Raw genomic sequence first — 18973 nt, 5'->3', positions numbered from 1 at the left:
CCATAGATATGTACCTTGGGCACATCACCTCACATCTGTAGGTCTCAGTTTCCTCATCTGTAAGATAAAGAGTTTAGACTAGAAGAGTTCTAAGATCTCTTTTGGCTCTCACATTCTGTGAATTTTCTTTTCTATCTGAAAACAATAACTCTTGTCTTCTGTTATGTTATTATTAACAATGTATATTTGCATAGGGTTTTACATGTTACAAAGTACTCAGCTGATGTCACTGTGCATTCCATCCTTGTCCCAGTCTGGTGAGGTAGGCAGTGCTGGTGTGATTGTTTTATTTTACAGGTGGAGAAACTGAAACTCAGAGAGAAAACATAGCTATTGCTTTGTTGTTATTTCCAACTCTTCAGGACCTTGTGTAGAGTTTCTTGGCAAAGATACTAAAGTAGTTTACCAGGAAACAAGGCAAACAGATTTAAGTGACTTGCCCAGGGCCACACAGGTAGTAATGATCTGATGTGAACTCAGGAAGATGAGTCTTCCAGACTCCAGGCCTGTGGCTGTATTTGCTGTGCTACCTACCTCTCCCTAAAGTGATTAGTGTCAGAGTTTAAACCTAAGCCTTCCACTTCCAAGTCAGTGTTCTTTCTACCATATCCAGAACTGAAACTGGGAATATTCTGAGCTGGGGGAAAAATAACTGGGAGAGAAAGAGGAATAATGGACAGCAGTGAGGACAACGCAAATGACAGTATGATCACATTAAGAAAGGGGATTATGTGCTCCTTTTGGCAGCACATATACTAAATTGGAATGATTCAGAAAAGATTGAAATGGCCCCTGTACAAGGGTGACATGCAAATTCATGAAATGTCCCATATTTTTTATCATAAAAAAGGGGAAAGGACCCACGGTGTGCCAAAATATTTACAGTGGCTCTTTTTGGGGTAACAAAGAATTGGAAATTGAGGGAATGCCTGTCAATTGGGGAATGGCCAAACGAGTTGTGGTATATGAATGCAATGGAATACTATTGTGTTATAAGAAATGATGAGCAGGTGGATTTCAGAAAAACCTGGACTTACATAAACTGATGCTGAGTGAAGTGAGCAAAACCAGGAGAACATTGTACATTGTAACAGCCACCGTGTGTGATGATCAACTATGACAGACTTGGCTCTTCTCAGCCGTACAGTGATCCAAATTCCAAAAGACTCATGATGGAAAAGGCTATCCACATCCAGAGAAAGAACTATGCAGTCTGAATGAAGATTGAAGGATACTATTTTCATTTTTTTTCTTTCTTTTATTCTGATTTTTCTTTCACAACATGACTAATGTGGAAATATGTTCAATATGATTGTACATACGTAGCCTATATCAGATTGCATGCAGTCTTGAGAAGGGGGTTGAGGAGGAAGGGAAAAAATAAATGGGAACTTAAAATCTTATAATAGTGAATATTGAAAACTATCTTTACATGTAATTAGAAAATAAAATACTATTGAGTCAGAAAAAAAGTTCTGGATAAAACAGGGGGGGGGGGGGAGGAGGGATTATGGTTGGGAACAAAGGGAAACCCAACCGGAGGGTTGCCTCCAGGACAAGACCCTTACTGTCAATGACTTGAAGGTAGTTTCATTGAAGAACAGATCAACAGATTATGTGTCAAGATACCAAAATGATGTGTGTTCATCCTTCATTGTCAAAGACAACCATGCCATCAGAGAAATGATGACATGACTTGCACTTGACTTTGTTTTGAGTGAGGGAGGGCTGTGCAGGTCACCAGCCTCACTTCTCCTCCAGAGCCATCTGAATCCAGTGACCAGATAGTCATCAGAATGACTGGAGATGACACAGGATGAGGCAACTGGGGTTAAGTGACTTGCCCAAGGTCTAGCAGCTAGTGAGTGTCAAGTGTCTGAGGTGAGATTTGAACTCAGATCTTTCTGACTTCTGCACTGGTGCTCTATGGTAATCATTAGAGAAAAGAAGCATGCCTTCCCTCACAAATGTCAGTGCCCTGGGGAAAAGTCCCATGTGAACTGCCCTAGTTGTGGTCTGGACTACCCCCATACTTACCCTAAAATGTTCCCAAGTTCTATTACTTTTCACAAGCTGTTTGCTCAGACAACTCAGAGGAAGGGCAACCAACTAACCCACAAATACTAACCTTATCGACTCATTTGTCACATCCAATTTATCCAGCTGTTTATAATAGGTATTTGCTTATTGAAGTCAATTAGGGACTCATTTGTTCTTCAGCCATGTCATTATTAATTTATACCTTCCACCAAGTGCACACATACACACCCACTCCCTGACATTGAATGCTCCGACAGAGGCACATATCTCATCTGCTTTAATGTCATCCCAAGGGGTCCATCATAAGTGAAGGAATGTGAGTCACCAGCTAAGCACAAAGCCTAATGACACAGTCTGCTTTTCAAAGTGAATGTCTAATTACAGAGGGCACCAGAGCAGTTCATTAACTCTTCTTGAACGGTTTCCTGCCTCGGTGATGACGGGGGCTTTTTGTTCTGCACTGAATGGTGTCCATAGAACATTCTGCAGGACCCAGCTGGTATTCCTCGAGAGGCAAACAAGATCCATCTTTAGCTTTGGAGGCAACCTCTTAACAGGCCCTTGTAGGGGACAGGATCCAGCTTTCTGCTCAAGTGACAGAATGTAGGGTTTGTTCTGTTTTTCAAGCTGGGTAATGAATGGCCATTCTCCTCCTCCCTGGCTTCCAAGGGAACCGTTCAGCCCTCGGTTGCTATGAGGTGCTCTCTGCAGTTAAAGCTGTTTTATTTTGCTTCAGGATAAGGCCACTGTGTTACGCATGGACCATTTTCTAACTCACATGACTCCCCCTTGGATTGATCTACAACATCGCCTCCTTAGGCTTCTGTTTCTTGAAAATCTTGATTCTCTTTCACTCATGTCCCTGTCCATGTTCCCTCATCTGCAGATGTTTTATTCTGCCCCTGTCATCATCTCTTAAACTCTAGGAAGATGCGCACTGCGCTTACTGCCTCATTTTGTATCATCCTCACCACGGTAAGTAAGAGGGATTCTCTTGACTCAGGTTCAGATCTGAGAAGGACTGGTGTTCTTTCCCCTACTCCATGTCAATCCTGGACTTTAGAGAGTTCCCAAAAAAAGTAGGATTAAATAACCAAGGAGGCAGGCCTCAGACTGTGAGGTTTAAACTCTGACACCTTGTGCTGAGGCCTGGAGAAGAAAGTAATGACCCATTTAGACTTACCCAGCAAGAAGTGACAAAATTAATTGGAATGCAAGCCCTGTTTTTGTTACTGGTTATTTACTGCTTAGAATGAAAGACTAACTTAATTCAAGTGGAGTATATTCATGGGAATGTCAGAAATTATTTCTTTAAATGATATTTACATTTATGGGCTCCTTTCAAACCAGTTCAACTCAACAAATATGTATTAATTACCTGTTATGTATAAAAGCATTGTGCTAGGCACTGGAGACACAAAAATGAAAAACAACAAAGCTCTTGTCCTCAAGGTGCTCACAATCTGATGAGGGACATGATCAAGTATGATAAAAGGCACAATATGATAAAAGCAGATGAAGGAGCTATATAAAATGCTCTAACATTATTTAAGGAAAGAGGAATCACATGTCCTAGGTGAAGGAAGGAAGGAAAAAATGAAGAAATAAAGAAATGAAAGAAGGAAAGAAGGAATGAAGAAAGGAGGGAAGGAAAGAAGGAAAATGAATGAACAAAGGAAGGAAGGATAGAAGGAAGGAAGGAAGGAAGGAAGGAAGGAAGGAAGGAAGGAAGGAAGGAAGGAAGGAAGGAAGGAAGGAAAGAAGGAAGGAAGGAAGGAAAGAAGGAAGGAAGGAAGGAAGGAAGGAAGGAAGGAAGGAAGGAAGGAAGGAAGGAAGGAAGGAAAGAAGGAAGGAAGGAAGGAAGGAAAGAAGGAAGGAAGGAAGGAAGGAAGGAAGGAAGGAAGGAAGGAAGGAAGGAAGGAAGGAAGGAAGGAAGGAAGGAAAGAAGGAAGGAAGGAAGGAAGGAAGGAAGGAAGGAAGGAAAGAAGGAAGGAAGGAAGGAAGGAAGGAAGAAAGGAAGGAAGGAAGGAAGAAAGGAAGGAAAGAGGGAGGAAGGCTCAGAGAGGTAAAATAACTTATCCAGGGTCATATAATAGTTCACATTTATGTAGTGTTTACTATATGATAGGCATATAGATATATAGATAGTAGATACATAGATATAGACAGGTAGACATTACTATTTTATCAATAAAGGAGGAAATGTGTGTGTATATATGTATATGTGTGCGTATATCCAGCAATCACACAGATGCCAAGATGATATTCCTAAAACACAGTTCCAACTCTATGACGATTCCTCTAAGTTCCAGTGGCTTCTTATTGCTTCTGGAATAAATAAAAATTCCTCTTTCTTGCATTTCCAGCCCTTCCCAACCTTATTTCAACTTGCCTCTTTCTGGGTATTATACACTGTTCCCCTTCATATACCCCACATTCCAATCATACTAGCCAACTCTTTGTGTATGTGTATGTACATATACACATATGTACATATATGTGTGTATGTGTACATGTATATATGTATGTGTCTATATTTATCCTTTTTATTAGAGCTGAATTTTTTCCTCTCCTTGTGACCCAGATTCTTGCTTATCTCTCCTTTCTATCTTGCTTACCTTCAATATGTCCCCATAACACGCTTGCCCGAGGCTCTGATTTAACTGCTCCAGCAGAGGCTGACCTTATTGACTCTTCCTATATGACCAAAACACCCCAGAGAAGATTCTGAAAGAATCAGAGCAGAGCACAGCAGAGTGCAGATGGCAGCAGAGATAGGAAGACTGCAGACAGAAGGCAGAATGCTGACCTCTGGGCATGAGCAGCCCCAGAGCAGAAGGGCAGGGAGGGACTGATGGGGATGCTATGGAGCAAATGAAAAGGGGATAAACCGTGAGAATTAGGCTGGAGACAGCCCAAGTTGCCTATGACTTTAACCTTCGGTCCAGCCAGGGTTGAGCTCTACATGTAGGCCAAGGAGATCTGCCATATCCTGAAATCAACACATTGACAGATGCTTGAATGTCTACTATTAACATTTTTTCAAAATGCAGTCTGAAATCTCTCTCTGGCCCAGGATTCCTAGATCTGCCTACTTCCTGAGATAGCCTTTTACTGAAGTTACAGTTTGGGGGTGTCCTAAATCAAAGGAATAGCTTCTGCTTGGAGCTTTTTCTCTTTTCTCTCCATACTTTGGTGACCTCCTTGGCTCCCATGGATTCAATACCATCTAAATGCAAATGACTTTCAGAAACAAATGATCTTCAGCTCTTGCCTCTCTTCTGAGATCCAGTCACACATTCTAAACCAATAGTGGACCTTTCCCACTGAATGTCCCAGAGGCATCTCAGACCTGTCTAAAACACTACCTGTTATCTGTTCCCCCAAAATTATTCCTCATTCTATTTACCCTATTTCTTCTAAAGGTATCCTTCCAAGTTTCGAAATCTCATGATCACCATTCACTGTCTCTCACCACCCCCAGAGTCCATCAGTGGTCAAGTCTTGTTGATTCTACATACAGATCTTTTCAAGGCACTCATTACCTTTCTCTTGGATTATTGTAATTGCTTTTTTATTGATGTTCTTGCCTCAAGTCTCTCCCTTCTGCAATCCAGCTACCAAGATGATGTTCCAAAAGTGCAGTGCAGTGGCAATGAGCTGACTCCCCTGAGCAAAAAAGTCCAGTGATATCCTATTGTCTTTAGAATAAATACAAATTCCTCTGTCCAGCATTTAAAACCCTTCACAACTTCATTCCAACTTGTCTCCCCATGTGTATTACACACCATTCACCTTCACACAGGGCAGCTAGGTGGCACAGAGGGTAGAGTGTCAGACTTAGAGTCAGGAGAACCTGAGTTTAAATCCAGCCTCAGACACTTACTAGTTGCATGAGTCTGGACAAGTCACTTTACTCTGCCTCAGTTTCCTCATCTGTAAAATGAGCTGGAGAAGGAAATGACAAACCACTCCAATGCCTCTGTCAAGAAAACCTCAAATAGGATCACAAAAAGTCATACACTGAACAAAAACCCCTTTACATGCCCTACATTTTCAGTCATACTAACCAATGTACTTTTGTGTTAGAAATGTGTGGTTAGGTCATGTAATATAGGTATGGCTGGCTTGAATGAGTCGAAGGTAGATATACCTGGTCTGCAATCTGGCTACTCATGTCTCCAAGAGGAGATTATGATTTATAACATTATAGGGAGCTGGAAGAGAGCCATGCATGGGAAATTACTCCTTCCCTAGCCTACCTCCCAGAAAAGTATCAACCTAGAATTAAATCTGTCTCACATATTGGTAGCCCACAGGTAGAGCTACTACTGCTTTGGGCCCCAGGATAAATGCTACTTCCTGACAGGTCCCAAGATGAAGGTAATACTTGGCTTCCTATCACCATCTTGGGTTCCTCTCACCAAATGCTAGCTAGCTACACAAAAATTAAAATGAATAGCTAGCATACTCCTTTATAAAAATTAAACAGCCTAAAGAAATTGAGGAAATGATACCTATTAGAATACAACGGAGAATACAGAAGTGTAAGGGAATTCTGTGGCTGGAGGGAATCAAAATCTCCAGTCAACCCAGGAGAGAGAAAACAATTTCACCCAGGTGAATTCCCTTTTAGCAATCCTTAGGATTGCAAGTACTGAGATTCAAGCAACACGGTGGGGTTAAACTTCCCATGTCTGAGGTTCCAGGGAGATGTCTGTCCATTTTGTGTCCTCCTCTTTCAAATGCCTTTCTCATAGTCCTCCAGCTCTCTGAATAAGTCCCTTCTGCATGTACACAGCAGAAGCTCCACAGATCATCTTCAGTTCAGTCAGTGAGGAGTCATTTCCCTACATATGTGTGGCATGCAGCATTACAGGGATGTGGTATGCAGCATTACACAGAAAAAGAACCCCACACTTGGGACAAAGTGAGGTGCTTTCATGTCTAAAATGACTTCCTTCTTCACATTCATTCCTTAAGATTCCTAACCAACAAAACTTAGCTCAAGCACCAACTCCTACGTTGATCCTCCCAGCAATTAGTATGTCCCAGAAAATACTTCATATTCTCCTAGGAGTGCATTTTTTTCTGTCAATATCAGCTCCTTGAGTGTAGGAACGACTACTTTTTTTTCCCCCTTTGCATCCCTAGAGCCCAGCACAGTGCCTGTCATATAACATATAATTAATAAATGCTTGTCCATTGATTTCCCCTCTTTTTGTGGACCTGGTCTCCAAGATTCTCTTTTCTGACCACACTAAGAATTCTTGGGGTTGCCATTCTGCCTTGAGATTGCCTTTCTCTTTGTCATGAAATTTGTTGCTGTTTTGTTCTCCACACTTATTAAACTGGTCCTCCTCCAGGGTAGACAAACAAAGAAACAAAACATTCACAAGATCATTCAGGTACCAAGCACAAGGACTTGGAAATCCATTTCCTTGCAAAACTTCATTCTTAGGATCATAGATTAAGAGTTAGAGAAACACTGGAGATCATCTTGTCCAGGGTGAAGTCTATGGATTCCTTCTCTGAAAAATGCTTTTTAATGCACAGAATAAAACAGAGAGAATTTCAAAGGAAACCAATAATATTGAAGTTAAGATACAAATTTTTCCTATCCAAGTTCACAGATGATCTGAAATCTGATTACAATCCCCTGATCTAATCTCATGCCACTATTTTACAGATTAGGAAATAGACCCACGGAAGCAGATTAACTTTCCCAAGAATAGTAAGTAACAGAGCAGAAACTGGAGCGCAGGATATACAAAATCACAAACTCTTAGCATTGTAAAGGCCCTTGGGGCCCTCTAATCTTACCTGTATCTGAACAGTAATCCTATCCACAACATCCCCAAGAAGTTGTTATGCAGTCTTTCCTTGAATATATTTGGTGAGGAAGAACTCCATACTTCCCAATGCAACCCATGTGGGTAGCTTTAATTTTTATGACAAATATTTGTTACATTAAACCTAATTCTACCTCTCAACCAGTTCTACTCATTGTTCCCTCTGAAGTCAAATGGAATATGACTTATTCTTATTCTAGGAGACAACCTCTCAAATGTTCAGTTGTGTCCTATTCTTTATGACCCCATGAACCATAGCACACCAGGAACTTCTGTTCTCCAGTATCTCTCAAAGTCTGTCCAAGTTTATATTCATTCTTTCCATGGCACTATCCATCTCATCCTCTGTCCCCTTTTCCTTTTGCCTTCAATCTTTCCCAACATCAGGATCTTTTCTAATAATTACCATCTTCTCATTATGTGTAGTTAAGCTTTAGTATTTGACCTTCCAGTGAACAACCTGAATTAATTTAAGTATTGGCTGATATGATCTCCTTTCAAATACTCTAAGGCAATTATCATGCCCTCTCTTCACCAGACTACACTTCTGTCAATCCAAAAAGTATTAAGGATCCACTATGTGCCAAGCACTATGCTAGTCACTGAAGATACAAGTACAAAGAATGAAATAATCCCTACTTACAAAAAACTTACATTCCAAATGTCTTCACTGACCCTCACCATCCAGGTCACCCTGCTCTGGTTGCCTTCTACTCTATCAATGATCCTCCTAAAATGTGTCCTTTCATATGTGAATACCTGGTGGTTGGAAGAGGCAGGAAAAGAATCTTTATGCTCTAAAATCTTCTAAAATTACAAGGGTAAAAACAGTTTTCAAAGACACAAACTATAGAACAAGATTGCTTTGAGGACTGCAAGATCACAGAAACTACAAGGGATTGTGAGCCCTTCCTCAGCCTTATTTGCATGTCATTATTTTTAAGGCTTATGCTGTTATAACTCACAAAATGACATGTCAAATAACTGAAGACTCTAGGATGATTAAAATGAAGACTGTTGGTTTCAGAAGGACAATTTAACAGATTTTTAATCTCATTAAGGACAAGTGGAATCACCGGGCACTAAGAGGTTCTGATGGGAGCCATTAAAAGCATGATGCATCTAGAAGAAGCAGAGCAGTGGAGGAAAGGATGAGAAGGGAGAAGAAGCACTGCTAGGTTAGAGCTGTGTTTAGAATGTGGCAGCAGGAGCAGTCAGCTGATAAGAAGGACTAAGCTAGAAGATTCCTCCTTAGTGGCTCGTTGAATAATGTTGCAACTATTGCTTTCCAGTGACATGGAGGCTAATGTTTAGCCTCTCAAAGGCACCTGTTGCTCTCTGCTGCCCTCTCTGATTTGAGACAGAAAAGCAGAAAGAGGAAAGACAGGTTTTGCAGTTGGTTTGCTGCATGGCAAGTACTGCTGAGATTGGATAGAACTATTTGTAAGTTTCCCCTCCTGGCTGTAATTCTGACTTTCTAGACTTCAACACCATGACTCATCTTCAGTCTCACCTTGGACTATCCATCATCCCCTGGGGCTTTCTCACCCTGAAATGTCTCTCTGCTATCAGCCCCCTTCTCCCACTGGGGCCCTCATTTTGTAGAGAAGCCCAGGCTGGCCAACTTTCATCTTGCTCTTTGTTGTGCTTCTGGAACTCAGAACATCAGCATTGTGCCTTATCTAGTCTCACTTTGGAATGTCCATCATCTCTTATGGTCTTCTCATCATGGAACATTCCTCTGCTATGCCTTCTCCCACTGATGAGCTCCTCCATTTTGAGGAAGGGCCCAGACTAGTCAACCTTCACTCCCTTCCAGGCTGTTTCTGACTTTCTGAATTTCAACCCCATTTCCCCAACTAACCCCCTCTATACACACACACTCACACACACACACACACACACACACACACGCACAGAGTTCCTCACTTTCTAGCTCCTTTTTGTGCATTGTCTTGCCCCCATTAGATTGTAAGCTCCTTGAGGGCAGAGTCTGTATCTTTGCTTATGTTTGACAGTGCCTGCCATGTTTGTTGTTGTTTGGTTGATTATGTCAGACTCTTCATGACTCCATATATAGTAAGCACTTAATAAATGCTTATTGCCCTGTCCTGCCTTGCCTTGAAAAATTCTGATTAGTGAAGAACTACCTAGGCCTGCCTGAATTGCCTCCCAAAAGCCAGTCTGATAGCTTTTGCAGTTCCCTGGTTTAAAGGAAACTGCTAGCTAATTCAATAACATAACACTTTCTTAGCACCCTACTAATAGTGATTGGAAATTACAAAATCTTGTAAATGCTTCCATAGTTTGAAAGGGCCACAGAGAAAAAGATTTGTCCAAAATGAGAATGATGAGAACCAGAAGGAGAGTGGTTAGAATCAAGATTGGATTTAGGTGGTGTTGATGTTCCTGAACAGATCATTGACATCAAGGTCCAGAACTGGAAGTTGCCCCAAGCACTTGGGTTTTCCTCATTCGTGTCCTTCCCTGCAACATTTCTATAAACATAAGTCCACCCTTCCCCCAAAATACTGAGGGCATTGTTTGAAGGGTGTGATCCAGATTCATGTGTGGACTGTATTATATTTATTATTCTTTCATTTACTTTATATGAGTACTTGTGATACTGTTACTGCTTTTATATTATTGTTGTGTTACAGTTAAGAGCTAATATCATTTGGAGATGGATTTGTAAAAATAGAATTAAGTCAGTGTGGGCTTTAAGAGCTATAGCTGTGTGTAGAGTGGATATATTCCTACAACAGGGTTATCCCCATCATCCTGAGAGAGTTTGGGTATATCCATGTAGTAGCAGTAATTTTTCTCATAACTCAGAGCTTTTAGGACAAAAGAGTGTTGGGGTAAGCAAACCAGCCCTGAAAATGTGTGGACCCAAACCAGGGGCATATCACATGAGGCATTTTATATAAAATAGAGGGTCATGTGAAGTGATAGTAAAAGTAATAGTTATAATAGCTAGCAATTATGGAAATTAATGGAATATACATTTAAAGCAATTAATATGCATACTTTCAAACTATAAAATAAACCATAATAGATTTATAAAATCACCTTAACGAAAACTAGGACATTAATAAATCACATGGCCAACCACTGTAAGGTAGCCTTAAAAAGACAATCACTTCCTAGTCAGTAAGAAGGAGAAGATTGATAGATATTTTAGAAAACATGATAAACAGATCAAAATGGAATCAAAAGGCCCTCCTTAGATGACATACATAAACATGAACTCAGCCAACAATTTATTAACCAATAAATATCCAACACATAACTGAGTTAAATAGATTTGGTTGTGAAAATGGAATAGCTTGTGATGCCAATTCAGGATCAGGTCACTCCCACCATAAGTCACATAAAGATTATATCTGAGGAATTCAGTCCTAGTGATCAGTGTAGATTATACAAGAGTAGTGCCATTACCAGGAGGATGTGAGAAGTTGGAAAGTGGGGTGGTCCAGCTCCAGGAACTTTTTTTTTCTATAAACCTTTTCAGTTTGGGGTTCATTTGAGATTTGGGGCTAAGTCAGAAGGAGGACAGTGGCAAGAGATGGGAGAAGACTTGAAGAAGAGGACCATGGGAATCACCTACTGATTTTGCACTGATCATGAACAGACTGGAGGTGATCTGGGTGTGATTAAAGCAAGCAATGATTCAGCACAGCTTCTCTATGCAACATATGATGAACTCCTTCCAGCTTTCACACCCACCCCCTCCATTTTTTCTTTTTCCACAGTTCCTAGAAAGATAAAGTAACTTTGCTGTCTCTCTGAAGTTGACTAAGCCATAGGTCTTTGGGAGAGTTTCTTTTGTTACTATGGCTTTAATTAAAACCATGGCCAACTGCTAAAATGTATGCTCTTATACTGGAAGCAGAATTGTATAGATGCAGGAGAAGAGACTAAGGGAAAAACTTAGGAGGAAGAAATCTACAATATTGAAGAATTATTACTACGAACTTCAAGTTGGCACTGTCACAGCAAGATTTCATACTGGGGGCTCAGAGCTACAAAAAAAGAGTTATTGATTGTTTCTGGTTTTGTTTTTAACAGCTTCCTAGGGCAAAAGTACTATATTTACCAGGGTTTCTCTGGGGAAAATGATATGGCAGCAGTGACTGAGTGGCTAGTTTCATAGGTTAGCATTGAGGCTGTTAATCATCAATAATGTGGCCTCACTTCAAAGGAAAACCACTCCCCCAGAAGTTAGATGCTGAGGAAGACGTTTGGGAGTTTTTTTTAAAGTCAAACCCCAAATAGGATAAGGAGCATAAATGACTAAAGCCCTGCCTGCATGCTCACTAGCTTAAAACCACTAGCACTACTACACAAAAAAAATCAGTTAAAACTCTGTAACATCATTACTGATTTTAGTTTAGCACCTACCAAATAGGTAGCAAGACATGACCCAGTGTCTAAGATTATATATCAGAAACTCTCTCTCTCTTTCATGTGATGACAGATTGTAAAATCCCATTACTACAGGTGCAGATGCAAAGTGATATAGTGGATAGATCACTTGTCAGGAAATCCTACGTTCAAATCTCACCTCAGACACTTATTAGAGTAGCCCACTTAACTTGTTTAAAAACTGTTTGCTGACTGATTCAACATCTCTGAGCTTCCATTTACTCATTCTAAAGGATCATCAGCCTATAATCATATGACCTCAAAATGTCCTAAAGGACTCAGCCAATAAACTGGACCATTATCACAGACTGAGATGCTATCTGTAATTGCCTAGATGTAACTTGATGTTGAATTGTTTTTTAGTTGTGTTTGACTCTTCATGACCTTTTTGGGTGTATTCTTGGCAAAGATATTGGAGTGGTTTGCTCGTTTTACAGATGAGGAAACAGAAGCAAACAGGGTGAAGTGACTTGCCCAGGGACACAAGTGTCTAAGACCAGATTTGAACTCAGATCTTTTCTGACTCTGAGGCTGTCTCTCTATCCACTGTGCCAACTAATTGCCCCAGATGTAACACTTATCCACAAAACTTAAGAACAACATTTTTTTAAAAAAATGCCACCATAGCAAATGCTAATAATTTCTAAGTAATATTCAAACAAAAGAAATTGCAAAACATAGTACAGAGTCCTAGCAGAGAAGACTTTTAAAAATCATGTGAGATTTAAAAGTACAATTCATTCCTGTTTTCCTGTCTGCTGCTGGGAGTTGTACCAAAGATGTTGTCAGTGAGGATGACATGGCATCATAATACTTTATGCATCTGTGCAACAGTCCAGAGAATACTGGATATAAAGGAATATCATTGTGATGACTTGTCCCAGGACTGTTTCTATCTGAACTTCATTGAAAAAGATGGGAAGAGATAACACCAAAAATAACAATAAAAAATAGCAATAACTGACATTTTAAGGTTTGTGAATTTCTTTATATATACTTTATACACTCTACAGCATACTTTCTTTGGGGCAGCTAGGTGGTACCGTGGATAGAGCACCAGTGCAGGAGGCAGGAGGACCTGAGTTCAAATCTCACCTCAGATATTTGACATTCACTAGCTGTGTGACCTTGGGCAAGTCACTTAATCCCAATTGTCTCATCTTGGGTCATCTCCAGTCACCCTGATGAATATCTGGTCACTGGATCCAGGTGGCTCTGGAGGAGAAGTGAGGCTGGTGACCAGCACAGTCCTCCCTCATTCCAAACAAAGTCAAGCGCAAGTCATGTCATTATTTCTCCGATTGCATGGTCTTCTTCGGAACACACACATACTTTTTTTATACAGTGTATATATATGGGTGGGTGGGTGTGTGCGCGCGTGTGTATGTGTGTGCATATGTGTGCGTGTGTGTGTGTGTGTGTGTGTGTATGATATGTATTTTATATACATCTCATCTGAGGTGATATGTGAACCTAGGAGATGAATAAGATCACCAAGGTACTTAGGGTAAAGAGAAGAGGGCCTAGTATGAAATCTGATTGGGATCGATTTCTCTTGATCTCTTAGCTCCTAAATGAAGACTTGTTCTCAAGAAAGATGGGTAGCTTTGGGGAAGATCAGTTACATTAAAATTAACTAACTTAACACTGTAGGTAGCTGGATGGCTCAGTGGATAGTGATGGGCTTGGAATAAAACACTTCCTAACTGTGTGACCTTGGGCAGGTCACTTAATCTCTACCTAGGAGGCAGCTGGGTGGCTCCATGGATAATACATTGGATCTGGAATCAGGAATGAGTTCAAATCTGGCCCCAGACACTTTTCAACTATGTGACCCTGAGAAAATCACTTAACTTCTGTTTGTCTTAATCCACTGGAGAAGGAAATGACAAACTATTCCAATATCTTTGCCAAGAAAAGTCCATGGACAGTATGGTACACAGGGTCATGAGGAGTCAGACATGACTGAACAGTACAATTAAATACTGTAGGAAGAGACCGTCTACGTACCCGACTGCATACTTCCATAAACATTCAATGTCTAAATCAAAGAGACATCACTGTGTGATCAGATTTATTTACACTTCTAGCCTGACCTTTTTTTAATATGGAAGAAAATTGCATTGGAGATTTATCATCCTTGCTTAGCAGATGTGACATGTTTTGATGATTGCTTCCCAAGATCCTTATAGGCTTTGGCAGAAAAAAATACTGCTTTCTTTTGCCCCAGAGGCATATTTCTTGAGCCAGTGCAAAGGAGGCAAGTCTGGTGGCTGAGAGGGGGAAGGGAAGGAAGAGTCAACACCTTCTGTCTTTTGGAGGAGTTGAAAATGACAAGTTGATTTAGGTACCAGAAGCCCAAGGACTTGAAAAGGAAGTGCTAAACCCCTCCAGACCATAAAAGATGACTTCATCTACTAACTTTGACCTTGCTATTCTGCTCATAGCAAAAGCACTGGAACTTTTCCCTATCAGACAAGTGATTCTCCAAGGGTACTTTGAGTGCTATCTCATCCTACCCTGAATACACACTAGATGCCCTCAGGACAAAGTCAAAAGTGGCCTTTGTGTATTATATGGTTTTAAAATTTTTCTTTGTTTGCCTCATTTTCAGTTCTCTCTTCTCCTATATTCTCTCCATCTCTGTGAGAGTTCATCAAATGAGATAATGTTTATAAAGCTTTTAGTACAGTGCCTGGCACATAGTAGGTATTATTAAGATAAATTGTTTATTTCCTTCCCCATTCTGTAGAGTACCAGGCTCCATATTTACATTTTCCCTTCTGGTATTTCCAAGGGAAGATAGATAGATAGATAGATAGATAGATAGATAGATAGATAGATAGATAGATAGATAGATAGGTAGGTAGGTAGGTAGATAGATAGATAGATAGATAGATAGATAGATAGATAGATAGATAGATAGATAGATAGATAGATAGACAGACAGATAGATAGATGATAGATAGATAGATAGATAGATAGATAGATAGATAGATAGATAGGTAGATAGATAGATAGATAGATAGATAGATAGATAGATAGACAGACAGACAGACAGATAGATAGATGATAGATAGATAGATAGATAGATAGATAGATAGATAGATAGATAGATAGGTAGGTAGATAGAAATAGACAGACAGATAGAAGTAGAGGTAGAGATAGAGATAAAGACAGAGATGGAGATGGAGATGGAGATAGAGATAGAGAAAGCGATAGATATATCTTGTGAGCTGGGAGCTGTAATGACCAATTCCCAAATCAACTATTAAGTCAGTTGAAATAAACAGTAGTCTAATTAAATACGGTCATTGCTAACTGAGAACACAGCTGTCTAAAAACCAAAAGCAAACCTGAGCTACCTCAAGGAGGGAATTTCCAGCTTCATTTCATTCACAGGTTTAAAGAAGAATCAGTAGCAATTGGCTGAGAAAAATAACAATAACATTTAATATTTCTACAGCACCTACTGTGTGCCAAACACAAGTACAATATTATCTCATATAATCCCCAGTCACAGCCTTTCGGGCAAGTAGGTACTATTATCATTCCCATTTTACAGATGAGGAAACTAAAGCAAACAGAGGTTTAAAGCGATTTGCCCAGCCAGAGTCACACAGAGAACATATTCATGTTTTATCTTTCAGTTCTCTGTTCTCTCATTAACAATATGCTTTCCACATTAGGTTCTCACACAAAAATCTCACATAAATTGGCAGCAATGTTGTTTTTCTTTTGCAAACACATCACCTCTCACATAAATGACCTACTCATTTTGCATGTTCTTTTCTGCCGTTTTGCTTAGCTTCACAGGCTTTTCTTAAGCCAAAGTGACCCTTAGACATTATGTATGGTTCAAAATTCCCATTTTACAGTTAAAGAAATTGACTCAAGGAGTAAAAAGACTTGTCCAGAGTCACACAGTGAGCAGATAAAATTGGAACTCAAACTCAGATCTCTGCATCTTCATTCCAGAGTTCTTTCTCCCTTACCTGGTGTCTCTTTTCTGTCTAGAGACAAGGTCTCCTGGCCAAATGCTTTTTCCACTAAATCAACGAGTTTACAGTTTCTCCAAATGCCCCTTTGCCCTAATGAGAAGAGCATGGAGTAATGGAAGGCCCTAGGATTTGGAGTTAAAAGATGACAGGAAACCTGGGTTCAAGTATAGGCTCTTCCAGTTAGGAACATGCTCAAAGTGTGACCTTGAGCAAGATGTGCCCCCTCTCTGTTTACCTATTTGTAAAACTGAGCATCTGTACCTGATAAGAGTAATAATTCACTTTTATATAATGCCTTACAAAGTCTGTAAAGTGTTTTAAATACATAGCATGATAGAACCACAGAAATAAGTTATAAAGGATCTTGGAGAGTCATAAAATGCAACTCTCTCATTTTACAGATAAATATCATCTCAGCTAATGCACACAACCATCTCAGGAAGCAATGGTCTCTAAGATTCCTTCCAGCTTTTGAGACAGCTAATCAAGTCTTTCTATTATTGTGTCAGAGAAAATAAAATCAATTGTTGTCATTAGTTAACTTTATTTAGTAGTTAACATACATCTGTTGTCTGGCAAACATTTTAAAAAATATTTTTTTATGAAAATTATTCTGGCTTTAATCTGTCTTCATCAAAAGTACAATATTTGATTGTGACCCTGGCCACATGAATAAGGAATAATGATTACAGCATGTTACAAATAGTCAAAGGTCACATACATAAGAAATTAAGAATGCAAAAGTACCCAATGCAAATGAGGACATTGATGATTTAGGCCTGCATCCCCTCTAATCCATACCTCTTCTCATGAAAATATCTAGCATCACAATTTTGAAAATAACATGGCTGAAAAGTATTTTCTAAATTCTAGTAGAAAGAGAACATGAAATGGCCTATTAAAAAAATAAATTCATAAGTAGTTTCGTGAAAAAGAAGGTCTCTGGTCTTGCTCTGAAGTAAATTTTGTCTTCATGTTCATTATATTAACCAAAGCTTTAGGGTAACTAATTCCATTGACCATCAGCTTGATTTTTTCTGCCCTGGGAAGAAAGAAAGGATCAGGTTCAAGTATGGATATAACACTGCATTGAAGGACTCATCAACTGACCTAATAAAGTGGTCCTTTAGATATGGTGAAGTCTTCATTGAACCAATTAGTCCATGTTCATAAACCAAAGTCAAAAGCATTCAGTAATTATTTATTTGAATTTTTAATGTTCTAAAAAGGAGAAATCATGGTGTGCCTCTATAAGATAGTAATTATAAAGATACTTTTCATCAAGTATGCATTTTTTTCTATATTAGAGAAACAGATTGGAAAAAAAAATACTTCCTATGTCTCCATTCATAATAAATGAGCAGGAAAGGGCATCAGAAATGCCATTAATCGTGGAGTGATGGAGTGGAAAGAGGAAAAACAGTTGTTGGGTATGACAAACTTACAGGGTCCCCCAGAAGCCAGCATTTTCAAAAGGATACAAAAGTATACAATATTGTTGATTTATTAAATTGCTTTAGGATTAAAGGTCAAATTTCTTTCCAATAAAATTTTACTATGAGGAAAATATTTCTGTGCCTCTGCTAATGGCTCACTTGCTTGTGTAATGCTAACTATGAGAGTTTAAAGATCTTCCCCACCCATTAATGGGCATGCTCATTAAGGAAAGCTTGATTAGGGGAGGCCCACACCTTTTGTTAATTTTCTAATGAGGCACTGGTTCTCAGGGGTTGTGATGCCCTCTGGCTCTGAAAAATGTATAAATAAATGTATAAATAATTAAAATAAGGTGAGGTTTTACTTTGGGGCTTACTCATTGGAAGTGTTTGTTTGGCCAGATAAGATTCTGGACAGCTGCTAAGGAGTCCTCTGGCTTTGAAATCCCAGATGTTGGTACTTCTCTCTGGTAAGTATGTATGTATGGTCAGACAGTTTGAGCTGTCTGTTGATCTGTCTGGGAGCCCTGTCTGTTGATTTTGATTTCTCTGTATTTTCTCTGAAGTTCAGGGTACTGACTTTTCCAACTGAACTAAGTGAATGATACATGTGTTTGATTAATGTGATTGTGGACCCCTCAAAAGTTGCCTTCCTTTTAGAAAAACAGATCTAAGAACCTGTACAGCTGGCCCTCCTGTGTATCATGAGGGTCCTTGCTTTTACAGCTCAATGACCACAAACAGCTAGTAGGCTCTGGTGTAATAGGGTTTTTTTTAATCCGGACACTGCCTTCAAGGAGCTTACAATCCACTGAGGGTGGGGAAAGAGATGGCGCGGACAGAGAAAGGTGAAAATAAGGATGGGAATAAAGGAGAAATAAAGACAAAGTACCCTAGTGGTTTTATCTTGGGAAAACTAGGGAAGGACTTCACAGATAAGGGGGAGCTGAGCTGGTCTTTGAAGGAAGAAAAGGATTCTGAAAAGTGGAAATGAGGAAGGAAGCCAGTCCAAGGAAAAGGGAAGACCTCTGAGAATTCATGGAGGCAGGCAATGGATGGCCTTGGTGCATTTGGGGGAAAGTTAGCCATCCAGTTTGGCTACAGCAGAGTACATGAGAAGTGCTCACCCAATAATGTGAAATCAGACTGCAAAGGTAGGAGAAATCAATTTTCAATAAGATGTAATGACAGGACAAAAAAGTAATTTCGACATTCT

The 18973-nt window shown here is 39.7% G+C and overlaps 1 protein-coding gene and 1 non-coding gene across 2 annotated transcripts in view; one reads left to right on the top strand and one right to left on the bottom strand.

Moving 5' to 3' along the window:
- Window positions 1-731: 731 nt before the first annotated feature.
- LOC140497870 (U6 spliceosomal RNA) lies at window positions 732-837 on the top strand. The gene has a single exon (XR_011964881.1). It is a non-coding gene; the product is annotated as a U6 spliceosomal RNA (small nuclear RNA).
- Window positions 838-16856: 16019 nt separating this feature from the next.
- Window positions 16857-18973, bottom strand: part of LOC140531487 (uncharacterized) — a 64249-nt gene continuing 62132 nt past the window's right edge. The window contains exon 5 of the mRNA XM_072650415.1: window positions 16857-17363. Within this exon, the coding sequence (XP_072506516.1) occupies window positions 17234-17363 (130 nt within the window). The 3' untranslated portion in view covers window positions 16857-17233. The remainder of the gene's footprint in view (window positions 17364-18973) is intronic.

The sequence above is a fragment of the Notamacropus eugenii genome, chromosome 3 (assembly GCF_028372415.1).
Source record: "Notamacropus eugenii isolate mMacEug1 chromosome 3, mMacEug1.pri_v2, whole genome shotgun sequence".
NCBI lineage: Eukaryota > Metazoa > Chordata > Mammalia > Diprotodontia > Macropodidae > Notamacropus > Notamacropus eugenii.
This window is presented reverse-complemented; position numbering and strand designations above follow the sequence as displayed.